Source organism: Bos grunniens, chromosome 14 (assembly GCF_055505025.1).
Source record: "Bos grunniens cultivar Pamir isolate PY7600 chromosome 14, Bosgru_T2T1.0, whole genome shotgun sequence".
Taxonomy (NCBI): domain Eukaryota; kingdom Metazoa; phylum Chordata; class Mammalia; order Artiodactyla; family Bovidae; genus Bos; species Bos grunniens.
In genome coordinates, this window is record NC_141178.1 from 30,937,092 (window position 1) to 30,959,002 (window position 21,911).

At 34.5% G+C, this 21,911-nt stretch overlaps 1 protein-coding gene across 3 annotated transcripts in view; it reads right to left on the reverse strand.

Annotated features, from left to right (window-relative positions):
* CSMD3 (CUB and Sushi multiple domains 3) overlaps positions 1 to 21,911 on the reverse strand; it is a 1,478,779-nt gene that overhangs the window by 852,416 nt on the left and 604,452 nt on the right. For all 3 annotated transcript variants that reach the window (XM_086335396.1, XM_086335395.1, XM_086335397.1), the window contains 2 exons: positions 21,104 to 21,181; positions 12,540 to 12,627 (listed from right to left, as the gene is read on the reverse strand). In XM_086335396.1, coding sequence (XP_086191522.1) covers positions 12,540 to 12,627; positions 21,104 to 21,181 — 166 coding nt within the window. The remainder of the gene's footprint in view (positions 1 to 12,539; positions 12,628 to 21,103; positions 21,182 to 21,911) is intronic.

Sequence of the window (21,911 nt, forward strand, 5' to 3'; positions counted from 1 at the left end):
GGATAGGAACCCACCCAGTGTAAGAAGGTCCCACTTTCATTGATACCAGAAGAATTTTATGCCTCTATTCTACAGGAAAGGAAGAGCCTCAAACTCAGAGACAGCTTGATGAGCTATTTCAGGAAAATGAAGATCAGAGAGTCTAAATTATAGAATGTAAATTGGAGAAAAACACAGAATTCAGTAGAAAAGTGGTAAAATGAAGTTAAGGAGATGTGGAGAAACCAATCTCTTCTGCAGAGGAAGCAAATTGGCAGCCATTCTACCTAATCTGGTCTGAAGATATGTTTTGTTTTAAACACACATTGTTTTTTAAAATATGAGAGTAGACTTTTGAAAATCAAGAGATTTTTACATACACACACTCATAACAATCATCCACACATTTTTGTAATTCAGTTTTTAGATTTGCCGCTAAAACCAATGTACCTTCCTTGCAACATCTGCTGGAACCTATTAAAGTGTTCCCTTTAGGCAGAACAAGCTCTCTGGTTCACAGTGGTCATGCCTAGGCTTCTTCACTCATTCAGCTTTCTTGTTGTCGTTCTGTCACTAAGTTGTGTCTGATTGTTGCAACCTTATGGATTGTAGCATGTCAGACTCCTCATGTAGCTTACCTCTCTATTAAGGAAGGCTATAAAGAGTTGTGAGAGAAGGAACATATTCAATTTGTGTTTTCAGTACTTTATGCTTTATACTTTAGATAAATAGATTGAAGGAAACAGAAGTTTTAGTTAAAAGGCCACTAAAGTCTGGATTTAAGATGGTAGGGACTTGGAATATGGTGATTGCAGTGAACTAGAATCTGTGACCTAAGTAAAAAATCTATGCTATTTCATGGTGTGATGAAATTTAAGAAGCTATTTTATCACTTTCAGGAGTGGCAAGATAAGTAAGTGTAAATGAAGCAAGAGAAAGAAGTCCGAGGAGGAGCTAAGATGGTGGAGGAGTAGGATGGGGAGAATACTTTCTCCCCCACAAATTCATCAAAAGAACATTTAAACGCCGAGTAAATTCCACAAAACAACTTCTGAAAGCCGGCAGAGGACATCAGGCACCCAGAAAAGCAACCCAAGTCTTTGAAAGGGGAGAGAAGAAATACAGCTCCACTCACCAGAACACCGACACAAGCTTCCCTAACCAAGAAACTTTGACAAGCCACCTGTACAAACCCACACAGAGCAAGGAAACGCCACAATACAGAGAACTCCACAAACTGCCAGAATACAGAAAGGACACCCAAAACTCAGCAATTTAAACAAGATGAAGAGACAGAGGAATACCAGGCAAATAAAGGAACAGGATAAAAGCCCACCAAACCAAACCAAAGAGGAAGAGATAGGGAATCTACCTGATAAAGAATTCCAAACAATGATAGTGAAATTGATCCAAAATCTTGAAATCAAAATGGAATCACAGATAAATAGCTTGGAGACAAAGATTGAGAAGATGCAAGAAAGGTTTAACAAGGACCTAGAAGAAATAAAAGAGAGTCAATATAAAATGAATAATGCAATAAATGAAATTAAAAACACTCTGGAGGCAACAAATAGTAGAATAACAGAGGCAGAAGATAGGATTACTGAATTAGAAGATAGAATGGTAGAAATAAATGAATGAGAGAGGATAAAAGAAAAACGAATTAAAAGAAATGAGGACAATCTCAGAGACCTCCAGGACAATATTAAACGCTACAACATTCGAATCATAGGGGTCCCAGAAGAAGAAGACAAAAAGAAAGACCATGAGAAAATACTTGAGGAGATAATAGTGGAAAACTTCCCTAAAATGGGGAAGGAAATAATCACCCAAGTCCAAGAAACCCAGAGAGTCCCAAACAGGAAAAACCCAAGGCAAAACACCCCAAGACACATATTAATCAAATTAACAAAGATCAAACACAAAGAACAAATATTAAAAGCAGCAAGGGAAAAACAACAAATAACACACAAGGGAATTCCCATAAGGATAACAGCTGATCTTTCAATAGAAACTCTTCAAGCCAGGAGGGAATGGCAAGACATACTTAAAGTGATGAAAGAAAATAACCTACAGCCCAGATTATTGTACCCAGCAAGGATCTCATTCAAATATGAAGGAGAAATCAAAAGCTTCTCAGACAAGCAAAAGCTGAGAGAATTCAGCACCACCAAACCAGCTCTCCAACAAATACTAAAGGATATTCTCTAGACAGGAAACACAAAGACAGTGTATAAACTCGAACCCAAAACACTAAAGTAAATGGCAACGGGATCATACTTATCAGTAATTACCTTAAGTGTAAATGGGATGAATGCCCCAACCAAAAGAAAAAGACTGTCTGAATGGATACAAAAACAAGATCCCTACATATGTTGTCTACAAGAGACCCATCTCAAAACAGGGGACACATACAGACTGAAAGTGAAGGGCTGGAAAAAGATTTTCCATGCAAATAGGGACCAAAAGAAAGCAGGAGTAGCAATACTTATATCAGATAAAATAGACTTTAAAACAAAGGCTGTAAAAAGAGACAAAGATGGTCACTACATAATGATCAAAGGATCAATCCAAGAAGAAGATATAACAATTATAAATATATATGCACCCAACACGGGAGCGCCGCAATATGTAAGACAAATGCTAACAAGTATGAAAGGAGAAATTAACAATAACACAATAATAGTGGGAGACTTTCATACCCCACTCACAGCTATGGATAGATCAACTAAACAGAAAATTAACAAGGAAACACAAACGTTAAATGATACAATAGACAAGTTAGACCTAATTGATATCTATAGGACATTTCATCCCAAAACAATGAATTTCACCTTTTTCTCAAGCGCACATGGAACCTTCTCCAGCATAGATCACATCCTGGGCCATAAATCTAGCCTTGGTAAATTCAAAAAAATAGAAACCATTCCAAGCATCTTTTCTGACCACAATGCAGTAAGATTAGATCTCAATTACAGGAGAAAAACTACTAAAAATTCCAACATATGGAGGATGAACAACACCCTGCTGAATAACCAACAAATCACAGAAGAAATCAAAAAAGAAATAAAAATTTACATAGAAACTAATGAAAATGAAAACACAACAACTCAAAACCTGTGGGACACTTTAAAAGCAGTCCTAAGGGGAAAGTTCATAGCAATACAGGCATACCTCAAGAAACAAGAAAAAAGTCAAATAAATAACCTAACCCTACACCTAAAGCAACTAGAAAAGGAAGAAATGAAGAACCCCAGGGTTAGTAGAAGGAAAGAAATCTTAAAAATTAGGGCAGAAATAAATGCAAAAGAAACAAAAGAGACCATAGCAAAAAACAACAAAGCCAAAAGCTGGTTCTTTGAAAGGATAAATAAAATTGACAAACCATTAGCCAGACTCATCAAGAAACAAAGGGAGAAAAATCAAATCAATAAAATTAGAAATGAAAATGGAGAGATCACAACAGACAACACAGAAATACAAATGATCATAAGAGACTACTATCAACAATTATATGCTAATAAAATGGACAAAATGGAAGAAACGGACAAATTCTTAGAAAAGTAAAACTTTCCAAAACTGCACCAGGAAGAAATAGAAAATCTTAACAGACCCATCACAAGCACGGAAATTGAAACTGTAGTCAAAAATCTTCCAGCAAACAAAAGCCCAGGTCCAGATGGCTTCACAGCTGAATTCTACCAAAAATTTAGAGAAGAGCTAATACCTATCCTGCTCAAACTCTTCCAGAAAATTGCAGAGGAAGGTAAACTTCCAAACTCATTCTATGAGGCCACCATCACCCTAATACCAAAACCTGACAAAGATCCCACAAAAAAAGAAAACTACAGGCCAATATCACTGATGAACATAGATGCAAAAATCCTTAACAAAATTCTAGCAATCAGAATCCAACAACACATTAAAAAGATCATACACCATGACCAAGTGGGCTTTATCCCAGGGATGCAAGGATTCTTCAATATCCACAAATCAATCAATGTTATACACCACATTAACAAATTGAAAAACAAAAACCATATGATTATCTCAATAGATGCAGAGAAAGCCTTTGACAAAATTCAACATCCATTTATGATAAGAACTCTCCAGAAAGCAGAATAGAAGGAACATACCTCAACATAATAAAAGCTATATATGACAAACCCACAGCAAACATTATCCTCAATGGGGAAAAATTGAAAGCATTTCCTCTAAAGTCAGGAACAAGACAAGGGTGCCCACTTTCACCATTACTATTCAACATAGTTTTGGAAGTTTTGGCCACAGCAATCAGAGCAGAAAAAGAAATAAAAGGAATCCAAATTGGAAAAGAAGAAGTAAAACTCTCACTGTTTGCAGATGACATGATCCTTTACATAGAAAACCCTAAAGACTCCACCAGAAAATTACTAGAACTAATCAATGATTATAGTAAAGTTGCAGGATATAAAATCAACACACAGAAATCCCTTGCATTCCTATACACTAATAATAAGAAAACTGAAAGAGAAATTAAGGAAACAATTCCATTCACCATTGCAACGGAAAGAATAAATACTTAGGAATATATCTACCTAAAGAAACTAAAGACCTATATATAGAAAACTATAAAACACTGGTGAAAGAAATCAAAGAGGACACTAATAGATGGAGAAATATACCATGTTCATGGATTGGAAGAATCAATATAGTGAAAATGAGTATACTACCCAAAGCAATTTATAGACTCAATGCAATCCCTATCAAGCTACCAACAGTATTCTTCACAGAGCTAGAACAAATAATTTCACAATTCATATGGAAATACAAAAAACCTCAAATAGCCAAAGCTATCCTGAGAAAGAAGAATGGAAATGGAGGAATCAACCTACCTGACTTCAGGCTCTATTACAAAGCCACAGTTATCAAGACAGTATGGTACTGGCACAAAGACAGAAATATTGATCAATGGAACAAAATAGAAAGCCCAGAGATAAATCCATGCACATATGGACACCTTATCTTTGACAAAGGAGGCAAGAATATACAATGGATTAAAGACAATCTCTTTAACAAGTGGTGCTGGGAAATCTGGTCAACCACTTGTAAAAGAATGAAACTAGAACACTTTCTAACACCATACACAAAAATAAACTCAAAATGGATTAAAGATCTAAACATAAGACCAGAAACTATAAAACTCCTAGAGGAGAACATAGGCAAAACACTCTCCGACATACATCACAGCAGGATCCTCTATGACCCACCTCCCAGAATATTGGCAATAAAAGCAAAAATAAACAAATGGGACCTAATTAAACTTAAAAGCTTCTGCACATCAAAGGAAACTATTAGCAAGGTGAAAAGGCAGCCTTCAGAATAGGAGAAAATAATAGCAAATGAAGCAACGGACAAACAACTAATCTCAAAAATATACAAGCAACTCCTACAGCTCAACTCCAGAAAAATAAATGACCCAATCAAAAAATGGGCCAAAGAACTAAATAGACATTTCTCCAAAGAAGACATACAGATGGCTAACAAACACATGAAAAGATGCTCAACATCACTCATTATCAGAGACATGCAAATCAAAACCACAATCAGGTACCATTTCACGCCAGTCAGAATGGCTGCGATCCAAAAGTCTACAAGCAATAAATGCTGGAGAGGGTGTGGAGAAAAGGGAACTCTCTTACACTGTTGGTGGGAATACAAACTAGTACAGCCACTATGGAGAACAGTGTGGAGATTCCTTAAAAAACTGGAAATTAAACTGCCTTATGATCCAGCAATCTCACTGCTGGGCATACACACTGAGGAAACCAGAAGGGAAAGAGACACGTGTACCCCAATGTTCATTGCAGCACTGTTTATAATAGCTAGGACATGGAAGCAACCTAGATGCCCATCAGCAGACGAATGGATAAGAAAGCTGTGGTACATATACACAATGGAGTATTACTCAGCCATTAAAAAGAATACATTTGAATCAGTTCTAATGAGATGGATGAAACTGGAACCTATTATACAGAGTGAAGTAAGCCAGAAAGAAAAACACCAATACAGTATACTAACGCATATATATGGAATTTATAAAGATGGTAACAATAACCCTGTGTACAAGACAGCAAAAGAGACACCGATGTATAGATCAGTCTTATGGACTCTGTGGGAGAGGGAGAGGGTGGGGAGATTTGGGAGAATAGCATTGAAACATGTATAATATCATGTATGAAACGAGTCGCCAGTCCAGGTTCGATGCACGGTACTGGATGCTTGGGGCTGGTGCACTGGGACGACCCAGAGTGAGGGTAGGGGAGGGAGGAGGGAGGAGGGTTCAGAATGGGGAACGCGGGTATACCTGTGTCGGATTCATTTCGATATTTGGCAAAACTAATACAATATTGTAAAGTTTAAAAATAAAATAAAATTTAAAAAAAAGAGAGAGAAAGAAGTCCTTAAAAGGGGGTCCAGAATGTAGAATACAATTGAAAAATTGAAAATGATGAGAGCAGAAGACTGTTAAGTTCAACAACATGAAGGTTGTTGAGAAGAGTGATTTCATTGGAGTGACAGAGGTTGAGACAAATTGAGATAATCTAAAGAGTGAAGTAAAGAAGTAAATAATGAATATATAAATATATAAATCGTCTCTGGACTTCATTTCTCTACACAACAGATTCTAATCACACTTTATCACATAACTCAACATTTGCCTCTGTGAACCTAATCTAGTTGCCAAAAATATCATAACTGTTCAGTCTCCAAAACATTTTTAAATATTCTTAAATTATAAGAGTATATCTTAGCCTGATTGTAAGCTCCTGGTTTCTGAACATCTATCAGGGAGCCAAAAAAAAGATTTCAAGATAATTTGATGATTTGAAATTTACTAAAAGGGAATTTGGCAATAAGGAGCTCATGATCTGAGCTACCATCAGCTACCAGTCTTGTTTTGGAGGAATGTAGAGAGTTTCTCCATCTTTGGCTGCAAAGAATATAATCAATATGATTTTGGTATTGACCATCTAGTGATGTCCATGTGTAGAGTTTTCTCTTGTGTCGTTGGAAGAGGGTGTTTGCTATGACCACTGCCTTCTCTTGGCAAAACTCTATTAGCCTTTGCCCTGCTTCATTCCATATTCCAAGGCCAAATTTGCCTGTTACTCAAGATGTTTCTTGACTTCCTACTTTTGCATTCCAGTCCCCTATATTGAAAAGGACATCTTTTTTTGGGTGTTAGTTCTAAAAGTCTTGTAGGTCTTCATAGAACCGTTCAACTTCAGCTTCTTCAGCATTACTTGTTGGGGCACAGACTTGGATTACTGTGATATTGAATGGTTTGCCTTGGAAACGAACAGAGATTGTTTTGTCGTTTTTGAGAGTGCATCCAAGTACTGCGTTTCAGACTATATTGTTGACCATAATGTCTACTCCATTTCTTCTATGGGATTCCTGCCTGCAGTATTAGATATAATGGTCATCTGAGTTAAACTCACCCATTCCACTCCATTTTAGTTCACTGATTCCTAGAATGTCGACATTCACTCTTGCCATCTCCTGTTTGACCATTTCTAAAGGCAATGGCAACCCATTCCAGTACTCTTGCCTGGAAAATCCCATGGATGGAGGGGCCTGGTGGGCTGCAGTCCATGGGGTCGCTAGGAGTCGGACACGACTGAGCGACTTCACTTTCACCTTTCACTTTCATGCATTGGAGAAGGAAATGGCCAAACACTCCAGTGTTCTTGCCTGGAGAATCCCAGGGACAGGGGAGCCTGATGGGCTGCCATCTATGGGGTCGCACAGAGTCGGACACGACTGAAGCAACTTAGCAGCAGCAATTTGCCTTGATTCATGGACCTAACATTCCATGTTCCTATGCAATATTGCTCTTTACAGCATCAGACCTTGCTTCTATCACCAGTCACATCCACAACTGGGTATTGTTTTGCTTTGGCTCCATCCCTTCATTCTTTGTGGTGTTATTTCTCCACTGGACTCCAGTAGCATATTGGGCATCTACTGACCTCGGGAGTTCCTCTTTCAGTATCCTATCATTTTGCCTTTTCATACTATTTATGGGATTCTCAAGGCAAGAATACTGAAGTGGCTCAGATCATGAGCTCCTTATTGCCAAATTCAGACTTAAATTGAAGAAAGTAGGGAAAACCAGAAGATTATTCAGGTATGACCTAAATCAAATCTCTTATGATTATACAGTGGAAGTGAGAAATAGATTTAAGAGACTAGATCTGATAGAGTGCCTGATGAACTATGGACTGAGGTTCATGACACTGGACAGGAGACAGGATTAAGATCATCCCCATGGAAAAGAAAAGCAAAAAAGCAAAATGGCTGTCTGGGGAGGCCTTACAAATAGCTGTGAAAAGAAGAGAAGCGAAAAGCAAAGGAGAAAAGGACAGATATAAGCATTGAATGCAGAGTTCCAAATAGCAAGAAGAGATAAGAAAGCCTTCCTCAGTGATCAACGCAAAGAAATAGAGGAAAACAATAGAATGGGAAAGACTAGAGATCTCTTCAAGAAAATTAGAGATACTAAGGGAACATTTCATGCAAAGGGGGGCTCGATAAAGGACAGAAATGGTACGGACCTAACAGAAGCAAAAGATATTAAGAAGAGGTGGCAAGAATACACGGAAGAATTGTACAAAAAAGATCTTCATGACCAAGATAATCATGATGGTATGATCACTCACCTAGAGCCAGACATCCAGGAATGTGAAGTCAAGTGCGCCTTAGAAAGCATCACTACAAACGAAGCTAGTGGAGGTGATGGAATTCCAGTTGAGTTATTTCAAATCCTGAAAGATGATGCTGTGAAAGTGCTGCACTCAATATGCCAGCAAATTTGGAAAACTCAGCAGTGGCTACAGGACTGGAAAAGTTCAGTTTTCATTCAAATCCCAAAGAAAGGTAATGCCAAAGAATGCTCAAACTACCGCACAATTGCACTCATCTCTCACGCTAGTAAAGTAATGCTCAAAATTCTGCAAGCCAGGCTTCAGCAATACATGAACCGTGAACTTCCAGATGTTCAAGCTGGTTTTAGAAAAGGCAGAGGAACCAGAGATCAAATTGCCAACATTCGCTGGATCACCGAGAAAGCAAGAGAGTTCCAGAAAAACATCTATTTCTGCTTTATTGACTATGCCAAAGCCTTTGACTGTGTGGATCACAATAAACTGTGGGAAATTCTGAAAGAGATGGGAATACCAGACCACCTGACCTGCCTCTTGAGAAATCTGTATTCAGGTCAGGAAGCAACAGTTAGAACTGGACATGGAACAACAGACTGGTTCCAAATAGGAAAAGGAGTACATCAGGGCTGTATATTGTCACCCTTCTTATTTAACTTGTACTCAGAGTGCATCATGAGAAACATGGGCTAGAAGAAGCACAAGCTGGATTCAAGATTGTTGGGAGAAATATCAATAACCTCAAATATGCAGATGACACCACCCTTATGATAGAAAGTGCAGAGGAACCAAAAATCCTCTTGATGAAAGTGAAAGAGGAGAGTAAAAAGTTTGGCTTAAAGCTCAACATTCAGAAAACGAAGATCATGGCATTTGGTCCCATCACTTCATGGCAAATAGATGGGGAAACAGTGGAAACAGTGTCAGACTTTTTTGGGGGCTCCAAAATGACTGCAGATGGTGACTGCAGCCATGAAATTAAAAGATGCTTACTCCTTGGAAGGAAAGTTATGACCACCCTAGATAGCATATTCAAAAGCAGAGACATTACTTTGCCAACAAAGGTCTGTCTAGTCAAGACTATGGGTTTTCCAGTGGTCATGTATGGATGTGAGAGTTGGACTATGAAGAAAGCTGAGTGCCGAAGAATTGATGCTTTTGAACTGTGTTGTTGGAGAAGACTCTTGAGAGTCCCTTGGACTGCAAGGAGATCCAACCAGTCCATTCTAAAGGAGATCATCCCTGGATGTTCTTTCGAAGGAATGATGCTAGAGCTGAAACTCCAGTACTTTGGCCACCTCATGCGAAGAGTTGACTCATTGGAAAAGACTCTGATCCTGAGATGGATTGAGGGCGGGAGGAGAAGGGGATGACAGAGGATAAGATGGCTGGATGGCATCACCGACTCGATGGTCTGAGTTTGAGTGAACTCCAGGAGTTGGTGATGAACAGGGAGGTTTGGCATGCTACGATTCATGGGGTCACAAAGAGTTGGACACGACTGAGCAACTGAACTGAACTGAAAAGGTAATTTAACCCTCTATATTACTATTTCTAATAGTAATAAGCCTATTTATAATAAGCCGCATATTTTTGTAAAAAGTGAGACCAAATAGATACTAACTTCAAGAATAATTATTTCCATTTATCTTTTCATACTACAATAGCAGCTAGGATTAAATACTCATTCGTCTTAAGTTCGCTACCATGTTTGCATATCTCATGCAACATTCACCTCAATACTAGGAAACAGGTATTATCATTTTTAGAGCTGAGGAAAACATCCTCAGAGAAGACAATATATTGATGGTTGATTGTAAGAATGGGATCTGAATGAAGTTTGTTTGGTTTCAAAGCATAATTTAACACAGTAATTAAAGGGTCAGGATATAGAATCAGGAAGTAATGAGTTCAAATTCCAGTTACATAAAATTATTAGCTGGATAAGCAGACTTTCAGTTTTATTTGTAAGTGAAAATAAAAGTGTTAGTTGCTCAGTTGTGTCTGATTCTTCTTGATGCCATGGACTGTAACACTCTAGGCTTTTCTTTTCATGGAATTCTCCAGGCAAGAATACTGGAGTGGGTAGCCATTCCCTTTTCCAAGGGATCTTTCCAACCCAGGGATCGAACCTGGGTCTCCTGCATTGCAGGCAGATATTTTACCATCTGAGCCAAGGTGGAATAAAATAACAAACAGGTTACTATAGGTTTTATTATTATAGGGTTTTTATTAAATAAAGTATACATATACAAATACCAGGTATGTTGATGACATTTTACAGTCTATAAAATATCACTTTTAACTACTGAGATTGAGATTTAGTTGATTTTTAATATACTTAGGTTATTAAGCTCTAACTCTGACTGGATTCTGGGTCTTTTGAATTTCTTTTTAATGTGATTTTTCATACAATATTATCCATATTAATTATCAGGCTAGTTAAAGTTCTGCAATTTTTTTAGAAAATTACAAGTTTATTCATATTGAACTAATATTGTTTTCCCCTGCAAGAATATCAAAATATAACTTTAAGTCAAATGATCCATGGAGACAAAATATTCATAGGTTTTTATTATAAGAACTACATTTTTAGTCACGGGGAATTTCTTCAGAAGTCCTTTATACAAACAGAATAAAGAAGCAAAGAATGTAAATGTGTGGTATGTGAAACTATAACCATTATCATTTTAAAATTTAATATATCATGAATATTTTGTGAAAATAGTATTGTGAACTAAATTATCACTTAGTATTTTACAGGATTTTTGTATCTTTTATTTGTAAAATGTTACATTCAGAGGACTACTGAAAATTCAATATTTTTAAACAATATTGTGTCATAGTGTAAATTAATAGTTACCATATTATTAAGTGCACTATTCCTTTGACACATTTAACCATGAGTGCTCTGTGTGCTAAATCACTTCAGTCATGTCTGACTCTGCAACCTCAGGAACTATAGTCCACCAGTCTCTTCTGTCCATGGGATTCTCCAGTGAAGAATACTGGAGTGGATTACTGTGCCCTCCTCCAGGAGATCTTTCTGTACCAGGGATGGAACCCACGTATTTTTTTTTCCTGCACTGGCAGGCAGATTCTTTACCTCTAGCACCACCTGGGAAGCCTAGTCTACTATGTATATTTTCTGTGCTGTAAGTAAACTTGATTTCAATTTTTAAAATAAATACTAAATTTAAGATGGAGATAAACCTTATTCAAATTAAATTTTCTTTTAAATAAAATGTTTATAGAACATTTGCAGGAAGGTTTCACATGCAGTATCTCATTTGAAACATCATTCTATGTGATAAATTTGATTTACATGTTACAGAAGAGGAAACTCTGGCAGACAGGATTGAAAAACTTACTCAAGATCAGACAATTAATAAACATTAGAATATGAATTCAAACCTATGTATTTCAAATTGAATCTCATGATTTTCCACTTACTGTGCTGTGCTGTGCTTAGTTGCTTAGTTGTGTCCAACTTCTTGTGACCCCATTGACTGTAGCCTGCCAGGCTCCTCTGTCCATGATGGTTCTCCAGGCAAGATTACTGGAGTGGGTTGCCATCCCCTCCTCCAGGGAATCCTCCCAACCCAGGGATCCAACCGAGTTCTCCCACATAGCACATGACAATAAATTAATCATTTAAACTTAAAAAAGTTCCCTGATAAATTTGATGTTATTTAGTCACTTTAGTGAAATATTATTAATCATAACACTTCAGTGAAATCTAGCTGCCACACTTTTAAGTCACCACGTCTTCATCTCCATATTATTATACTTGAAATTTAAATTAAAATAAACTTTAACAAAGTTAATAATGAAATAAAAAATTTTAAATCATACCTAAAATCTGATCCAATTCTCTTCCCATTTTCTGGTTCTCCTGGATCTGGGCATAAATTGGAAGCTGTCTTAATACCTCCCTCATTTACTGAAACAACAGGAACACAAGAAAAGAAAGAATCAAAACATGTATGATTAGAAAATCAAAAGTGATATTCATTTCAAATTGTACATAAAATATATTCTTGTATTTTATTATTCTAATCACTATAATTTATACATGGAATGTTAAATATAATTTTATAAACCAATAATGAGAACAAAAATACTTTTTAATTTGTGGATATATAAAACATAATTTCCATGTTTCTATTCAATGACATACTACTTTGAATATTAACACATTAACAGTTAACACTTTATTTTTAATTACTATCAAATTTTGAAATCTCTGTAATGCACTCCATAGGTATCATTGCCAGAGTTTCCATTAATTATTGGCAGCAGAGAAGTCACTACCAGTTATATCAGTGTCATCAGATACTTGTTATTTTTAAAGTTGCAACATAAAAATAAAGCCAATACAATATTGTAAAGTAAAAAATAATAATAATAATAAAAAAATTAAAAAAAAACTTTATGGAAAAAGTTTAAGGATAATGGCAATTTTTAACTGGTATATAACAAGGAATTTATTCTGCCAATGTGAAAATAAAACTGTGATGCAAGTTATCAAGCATGTCGTTGAATTATGCTTTAATGCTGAAAATCAAATTAAGGGCTTTACCCTTTAACAAGTCCCATGACTATGTTTTATTGTACACTTTCAGCAGTTTCTTCAGAACACCCTATTGATAAATTATGTATTCATATTTTCAGTGAATGTGCTCACAGTAAATAAATAATTCCCTAAGAAATCTTTTTTTTTAATGGGAAGATTATTAAACCAGATGAAGTCTGAAATATCTGAGTGACACTGTTTCATGAACTCAATCTTATAGCAAATTGGAGAATAACTTCTATTTTGCTCTTCATCAACTTATCTGCTTTTTAAAGAAAAGAATAGGACCTGAGTAGAGACTCTAGAAATGAAAAAATCTAAACTTTGCTATGGTTCTTGTCCTACACTGTGAATTGGAATCACCTATAGAGTTTTTTTTTTTCTTCTTCTTCTTTTATGAAAAAACAGATGCTTACTTTTCTGTCTAGATATTCTAATGCAGTGATTCTGGGTAGACACTGTGAACCAGTTGGTTTTGTTGTTGTTTTCTTGTTTGTTTTTAAAATAATCTTCTATGGGATTCTAATGAAGAGTCAATGTTTAAAAACACTGGATTCCTGCATCATTTAGCATGGATTGTCAACTTATTTAAATTGATTTATCAGATAGCAAGATAAGTATCTTGCTTATCAAGATAAGTATGACCAACAGTCATAACTCTGATAAAGCTGTCATATTTTCAACTAGATATGAAATTGTGTTTGCACTTTTATTCTATAAAAATTAATTTCTCAAATACCCTCACATATATTTTTATTGCTGCCAACTTAATTATAAATTCACTAATTCATACAATACATGTGATTTTTTTTTTTCCCATTTTCTGGGTCTGCTGACTTGCTAATTTATTTTTACTTCTCTGGTTTTTGTTATTATGTTTTCTTTTGGCCACTCTTTTACTTTAGCTTATATCATATACAGAGGGCAAATTTAAAGGCACTGACCCACAATTCTCAATATACTGAATTTTCTTCATGACTTGAAAAATTCTCTCTTTGCTAAGGACTTGCAACCTAAGGTTGCATCTTCCCCCCACCCCCCCAAGCTCCTTCCTGATCCTTCAATGGCCTACTAGGTCCCTACCAAAAATCTCCTAATCATTTCATGTGCATGCTCAAATCTAATTTAATCCTTTTTTTTTCTATTATCATTCTCTTCCAATTCATCTTGAGTACTAGAAGAGAATTAAACTTTCTCAAACACAGCTTTCATTACTGTCCAAATATGCTATGATTCTAGATTTCTAAGCATATCTATTATATTTCCCAATAGCCACCAAGATACATCCATAACCCAAGTACAACAGATTCTTCATTCTTCTGCAATTAAGATACACCCGTAATCCAAGTCCAACAGACTCTTTATTATTATGCAAGTTTAATGGTTAGCCATGCTCCTTCTTTGTGCCTTCTTCAAGTCTTCATGTTTTCCTTTTCTTCCTCTTTAGCTATCAAAATTCTATATATAATGTTCAGGACTCAGCTCAAGTCCCACCTTTTGCAAAATACAATCTCTTATTTCTTTTCAGATTTTCTAATCCTCCCTGGTGGCTCAAACGATAAAGCGTCTCCCTACAATGAGGGAAACCCGGGTTCAATCCCTGGATTTGGAAGATCTCCTGGAGAAGGAAATGGCAACCCACGCCAATATTCTTGCCTGGAAAATTCCATGGACAGAGAAGCCTGGTAGGCTACAGTCCATGGGGTCGCAAAGAGTTGGACACGACTGAGAGACTTCACTTTCACTTTTACTTTCCTTTTTATATAACATGAACAATTTTATATTTAATTTTTAAATTATCTTATCATACTCTTTAATAGTTTCATATTCCTTTGTTATATATACAAATATATATTTGGTAAAGATAAGGAAAAACCTATCATTACTTTAATATTCCTACAGTACCCAGATGGGGTAAATGATTTCTCAGTGAATATTTCCTAGTAGTTTAATTAAAAACAATGTGTTATACACTGTTTACAATGAGTAGAATATTTTTTCTATGGGAAGCACTATCTTTCTTATCTCTGACTTTTGAAAATATTGTAGTATATGTCATTAAAATGTGACTTTTTAACATATGATAGAGATAAGAAAACGTAGTAGAATGATATAGGCTTCTTACATTAGTATATTAAATTTATAACACAAATTATATATAAGTATATAAATGGAATATATTTGAAAATAAAAAATAAATGTCTTATTTTTCCACTTTATCATCATTATTGCCTAGTTTCATATAAATTTAACAACAGCTGACACTTACATCATACTTACTATATGTCAGTAACTAATCTACACCTTTTGGAGAAGGCAATGGCACCCCACTCCAGTACTCTTGCTTGGAAAATCCCATGGGTGGAGGAGCCTGGTAGGCTGCAGTCCATGGGTCGCTAAGAGTCAGACACGACTGAGCAACTTCACTTTCACTTTTCACTTTCATGCATTGGAGAAGGAAATGGCAACCCACTCCAGTATTCTTGCCTAGAGAATCCCAGGACTGGGGGAGCCTGGTGGGCTGTCGTCTATGGGATCACACAGAGTCAGACATGACTGAAACGACTTAGCAGCAGCAGCAGCAGCAATCTACACCTTTTACATGTATCAACTCATTTAATTTTCGCAAGAATCTGAAAGGTGGCTACTATTATTATACATTTCTTACAGGTGAGGAAACTCAGATATAGAGAGGTTAAAACATATTTCTAAAGTCCTATTTCTACTTTCTGCCATGGTCTAGGTTTCAACCTTGGCAGACTGATTCAAGAAATTCTACTCTTAACCCTTGAGTACTCCATCCTATACAGAAAGTTCAGAAGGGCAAAATGGCATCAATAATTAAAATTCAAAACACTTTTCCAAATATTTTATTTTTCTTCCCTAGTGGCTCAGATAGTGAATAATGCAAAGCATATTTATAATTTTCACCATGTTCACTTAATTAATCCCAGTTCTTAAGATATAATTGTCAAATTACTTTTGTCTATTTGAAAAGTATCTTTCAAACTACTGTTTCTGGATATCTACAATAGGTGAAAAAGTTCCCAATTTAAAATGTGAAGAAAATAGGAAAGCTTCTGCATGATATATGCATTTAAGGTTTTTTAAAGTATTTAAAACTAAAAAAATAAAATAAAATAAAAAAGTATATCATCTATTTTTCTTATATTTAAGTGCATGCTAAGGTGATTCCCTGCCAGGCTCCTCTGTCCATGGGATTCTATAGAAAAGAATACTGGAGTGGGTTGCTATGCCCTCCTCAAGGGGATTTTCCTGACCCAGGGATGGAACCCATGTCTCTTATGTCTCATGCCTTGACAGGCGGGTCCTTTACCACTAGCACCACCTGGGAACACCTTTTAATAATCAAGTAGCATAAAAATGCTGGTTTATTTCTTATATCATATTTCTTATATTACCTCTCTCTTACATTACCTCTCCTGCATTAGCAGGTGAGTTCTTTACCACTAGCACCACCTGAGAAGCCCTTCTGATATTTAGATACTAGATAATTTTCTGTAGCTAGTGATGCCAAGACATTCAAATGAAGTTAGTATCCATTCAATCACCTACTTTCACTAAATAATGCCATTCAAACAATTGGACAAATATGTATCCCTTTTACGTCTTTCAATTTGAATAATAACTTGTAAAAAGAACATGCATGCTCTTTAAAAAATTAATTACATGGACAGGGCCCTGTCTCTTGAAAAGAGCATGACTATGGGAATATTCCTTTTGCTCTGATCTTAACGATAATAATAATACTGTTATTATTATCATTACTACTGCTACTACTAATACAATATGAATCCCTTTCCCCACATATCAGTGGGAAAAAAACAGAGAGGAGAGCAGAATTTTAAAATTTAAATTTAAAATTTTAAAATTTAAAGCAAAATTTTAAAAATTGGATGAATTGTCATTTCATGTTTAACATCAAAGTATGTTTGTTATATACGTATTTATAAAATATGCTATAGGAATCTTTTTGCACAATATTATACTATGTTTTAGCTTGAAAACACTATAAAATCAGTCAATATAAGAATGCTGCTGCTGCTGCTGTTAAGTCGCTTCAGTCGTGTCTTACTCTGTGTGACCCCATAGACGGCAGCCCACCAGGCGCCCCGGTCCCTGGGATTCTCCAGGCAAGAACACTGGAGTGGGTTGCCATTCCCTTCTCCAATGCATGAAAGTGAAAAGTCAAAGTGAAGTCGCTCAGTCGTGTCTGACTCTTTGCAACCCCATGGACTGCAGCCCATCAGGCTCCCCTATCCATGGGATTTTCCAGGCAAGTGTACTGGAGTGGGGTGCCATTGCCTTCTCCACAATATCAGAATAAAATACTATTATTATAAGCAAGTTTTCTGAACCATCCAATTTTATATGGGATATAATATTAAAAAAAGTGGGCAAGACTAAGTTCAATCAATTCAAATTTTTACATATAAAAATATTTTATTTTATACATTAAAAATAGTTTTTACTTTATTTGCAAATCTATTATCTTTGATAAATAACAAGATATAGATAGAGACTACATAGACTTCAGATACCAAAGTTGGAAAAATAATTTGAATTAGCCATTTAAACAATGAAATGCTTCCCATGAAAACTGTTGCAGTCTCCTAAATCTCTTATTAATTTACTCCTTAGTTAAAAATTAAAGGTGTTATTGTGGGAAGACACACTTTGAAAACGTCTGTAGTTCATGTCCTCTATAATTATGCTCATTTCTGGAAATGCTTGTGATAGAATTGTTTTTTCAAATAATATAAGCTTTATTATTTTTTTTCAAGTGAATGTTTAATGTCAGATAAAAATTGTCTTCTTTGAAAATTTGGTCCTGTTTTAAATAAATGATTCAAAGAGATGAAAACCCAAACGCTTACTTGATAACAAGTATATAATAATGATAAAAAATTAAGGCATTATAAATTTCTCTGTGATCAATAATAGATAATATATATTTTAAACTATTAATAGTTACTAAACATTTAAGGAAAAATTATAGAAAAATAAAATGTAAAATTATATTTGTTTATTACTTTGTGACTATCAAAGAATTGACATAAATAATTTTGTCTTGTTGAAAATGGAAGTATTTATATTCAAAAATAAAAATAAGAAAGCTCAAGAGTATATTTTACCTCCTACATAAGCTGTAATGGATGAATGCAAAATTTATTTTAAAATTATGAAGTAAACATTTTTTGCTTTATGAGTAATTTTCTTATTTTTGTTTCAATAATTGTATTCCCGACAATATAAAGGATTTTTTTTTAGTTAAAAAATTAAAAAAAATATATATATATTTAATTAGGGTTTATTTGTCTCCCCAGACACACTCATGTCTTAATCCCCTTTTGGTTCACCCTCATAATCACTCTACAAGAACAATGAAAATAATATGAATGTCCACTAAGGCAATGTACCAAGTATAAAGAGCTACATATATCTTTTTTTTTTTAACTAAATAAATTTGGCATGTAACATTGTTTAATGTTAAGGTATATAGCATGTTCGGAGAAGGCAACGGCACCCCACTCCAGTACTCTTGCCTGGAAAATCCCATGGGCAGAGGAGCCTGGCAGGCTGCAGTCCATGGGGTCGCTAAGAGTTGGACACGACTGAGCGACTTCCCTTTCAATTTTCACTTTCATGCATTGGAGAAGAAAATGGCAACCCACTCCAGTGTTCTTGCCTGGAGAATACCAGGGACGGGGGAGCCTGGTGGGCTGCCATCTATGGGGTCACTCAGAGTCAGACATGACTGAAGTGACTTAGCAGCATACAGCATGTTATTATGATACATGTAATATAATTGCAGGTGATATAGATTTACATACATCTTAATTCCTTGATAAATCTCAGATGTTCAGTAATAGCCTGATTTCCCCAGGACATGGAAAATTTTGAAGTATGAAGCATATAAAATAACATTTGTCTAGCCAAAATGAGGAAAAGGAAAAAAGTAATAGCTTATAATTCTCCTTAGTTTCCAAAATAAATATATTAGCCACACAAAATATTGAGGGAAAAGTAGTAAACAGAATTATTTAAGTCTGCAAACATTTATTTCATGTTGACATGATAAAACTTGATATGTCAGAATAATTTCATCTAACAAAATTTTTCTGTTCATATTTTCTATTATAATAAAAAATTTTTTTATCTCTGAATGTATCAAATAGTTATACTGAAAATATTATAGATTATTTATTGTTCTTAAAAACTAATATATCTGTTTTGAAAATATGTTTTAATCCTAAAAATATAACAATGTAATTATAACAGATTTATGCTGTTGTATGGCAGAAACCTGGTGGTCTTCTTCCCTGGTGGCTTCGTGGCTCGGACAGTAAAGCGTCTGTCTACAATACAGGAGACCCAGGTTTGATCTCTGGGTGGGAAGATCTCCTGGAGAAGGAAATGGCAACCCACTCCAGTATTCTTGCCTGGAAAATCCCATGGATGGAGGAGCCTGGTAGGTTACAGTCTATGGGGTCCCAAAGAGTCAGACATGACTGAGCTTTCACTTTTCATGGCAGAAACCAACATAAAATTGTAAACACTATAAGGCAACTTTCCTCCAATTAGCTAACTAAATAAACAAATTAAAATAAACAATAAATCATTATTATGTGACTAAATACTTTGAAATGAACTGTCTAATGCTTTCCAAACAGGTAACCCAATTTGAGGATTTCCTACTTATATTTCCTATGTTTGGTTTCATATTCTCAAATCTAACAAAATGTGAAAATCATATACTAAAATTAGAACACTTTAAAATATTTGATACCAACAAGCTCCAAGTTTGCTTTTGATAATTGCTGTAATTGCTCAATTATGTCACTTACTGTTTCAAATAAAACTCAAATATGGGGGTAGAATCTTTATCTGATATAGTAAGTGATTGTTTTATAAATAGTTTTAAATTCATTTCATCAGATCATTTGGAATTGAATAAAAATAAATAATGCTAAAATACATATATTCGCTAAAAAAGAATAACATGTATTTATAAGAATTAATCTTATTTATTATCAATAAGGCATTTTAGAAATCAGATGTGTCATAAATGACTTCTTTCAAAATTTATTATATGTATCTATAAACTACTATTGATTAGTATTGACAAATGCATAGCTCTCTTAAATGTTTTACTGTATGTTCATTTATATTCATATAACAATGAATATTCTAGTTTGATGATTCTTAATCTGACGCTTATGGATGAACTTCAGATGATCTATAAATCCCTGAATATTAAGCAAAACTGTGTATTGGGGCACACATAAATATATGTAATTCAGTTCATTTCATGAGATTTTTCTAAAAAAAAAAAATAGTTCATTTACAAAGTTCTTGACTTAAAGGATTTCTTTAAATTAACTCAAACTAAAATATCTTTTTCCCGTAAATGAAAAATTGCTATTAAAAATTTTCCCTTACAAAAATAATTATGTTGAAATGTAGATATGTTCAAACAGAAATTCCTACAAGAAATCATCAATTTAATGGTTTTTACTCATTTTTTAATCTCACATACTAGAATTAGAAAACTAGAATGTTATCAACACGCTAGATCAAAGAGTTTTTGTTTTTTACATTTTGAAACAATCTGAGCTCCAAAGTTTACCACATTAACCTAAAATTCAATATGCATTTAAATATAAGAAAATATTGAATAATAACCATGCATGTTATATAGATATTAATGCAGTTAATTTGCTAAATACACAAACGTTTTTATAAAACACACAAACAACATAGACAACCACAAACTTCACTCTTGCACTAGAGAAAGAAACAAAAAAAGGAGTACACTCACAGATAGAAAACTTGTTGCTGTTGTCTTTCCCTGGAAACAATTTAAATCCTCTAGATTTAAAATCTATGGCCTTTTTCACTAGTTAAGAAAACAAACAAAAACATGTATCAGGATACACAATTCCAAAATGAAATTCAAGTTAACAAATTTTGTTAGCATGGTATTATGCAAGTTAAGAAACTGCTTTCTTAAGCCTGATATAGGGTATCCGGAAGAAAGTAAAGGAAAAAAATAGCAATTTGATTACTAAGTAGTAAAAATACCAAGCAGTATAAAAATTTTAAAGGTTCTATAGGGAGAATCCTGCATACATATATAGGTACTTTTAAACACTAATGAGCTTTTGTAGAAGAGGAAAAAAAAAAGAAAAATTAACTATCATAAGTCATTTGAATTCATCTAATTTTATGAAAAATTAAACTAGAAAAATGAAAATACTGATATAAAAGTGGGAAGAATTTAACGAACCTGCTTTTTTAAATAAACTAATGTATTTTTAAAGTAATTTAGCTTAATTTAAATATTAGGACACATTTAAGAAAATGACATCATTGAAAAAACTTTAAATGTATTTTGTTATTTCTTCTGATAAGCATTTCCAAATTTCATAAACACAGCTTTTGAACAATGATCGATGTTCAGACTATATTGTATGAAATTTATGAAAGTGAATCACAACTTTTTGGATTTCATCTAAAATATGTTGCTACTATTTTTGATATTATGATATTAAATCAACATCATAAGAGGCTAGCATATTTCACTGTTACTAAAGCAGGTATGACTGGATTTGCCGAAAGAAACACAT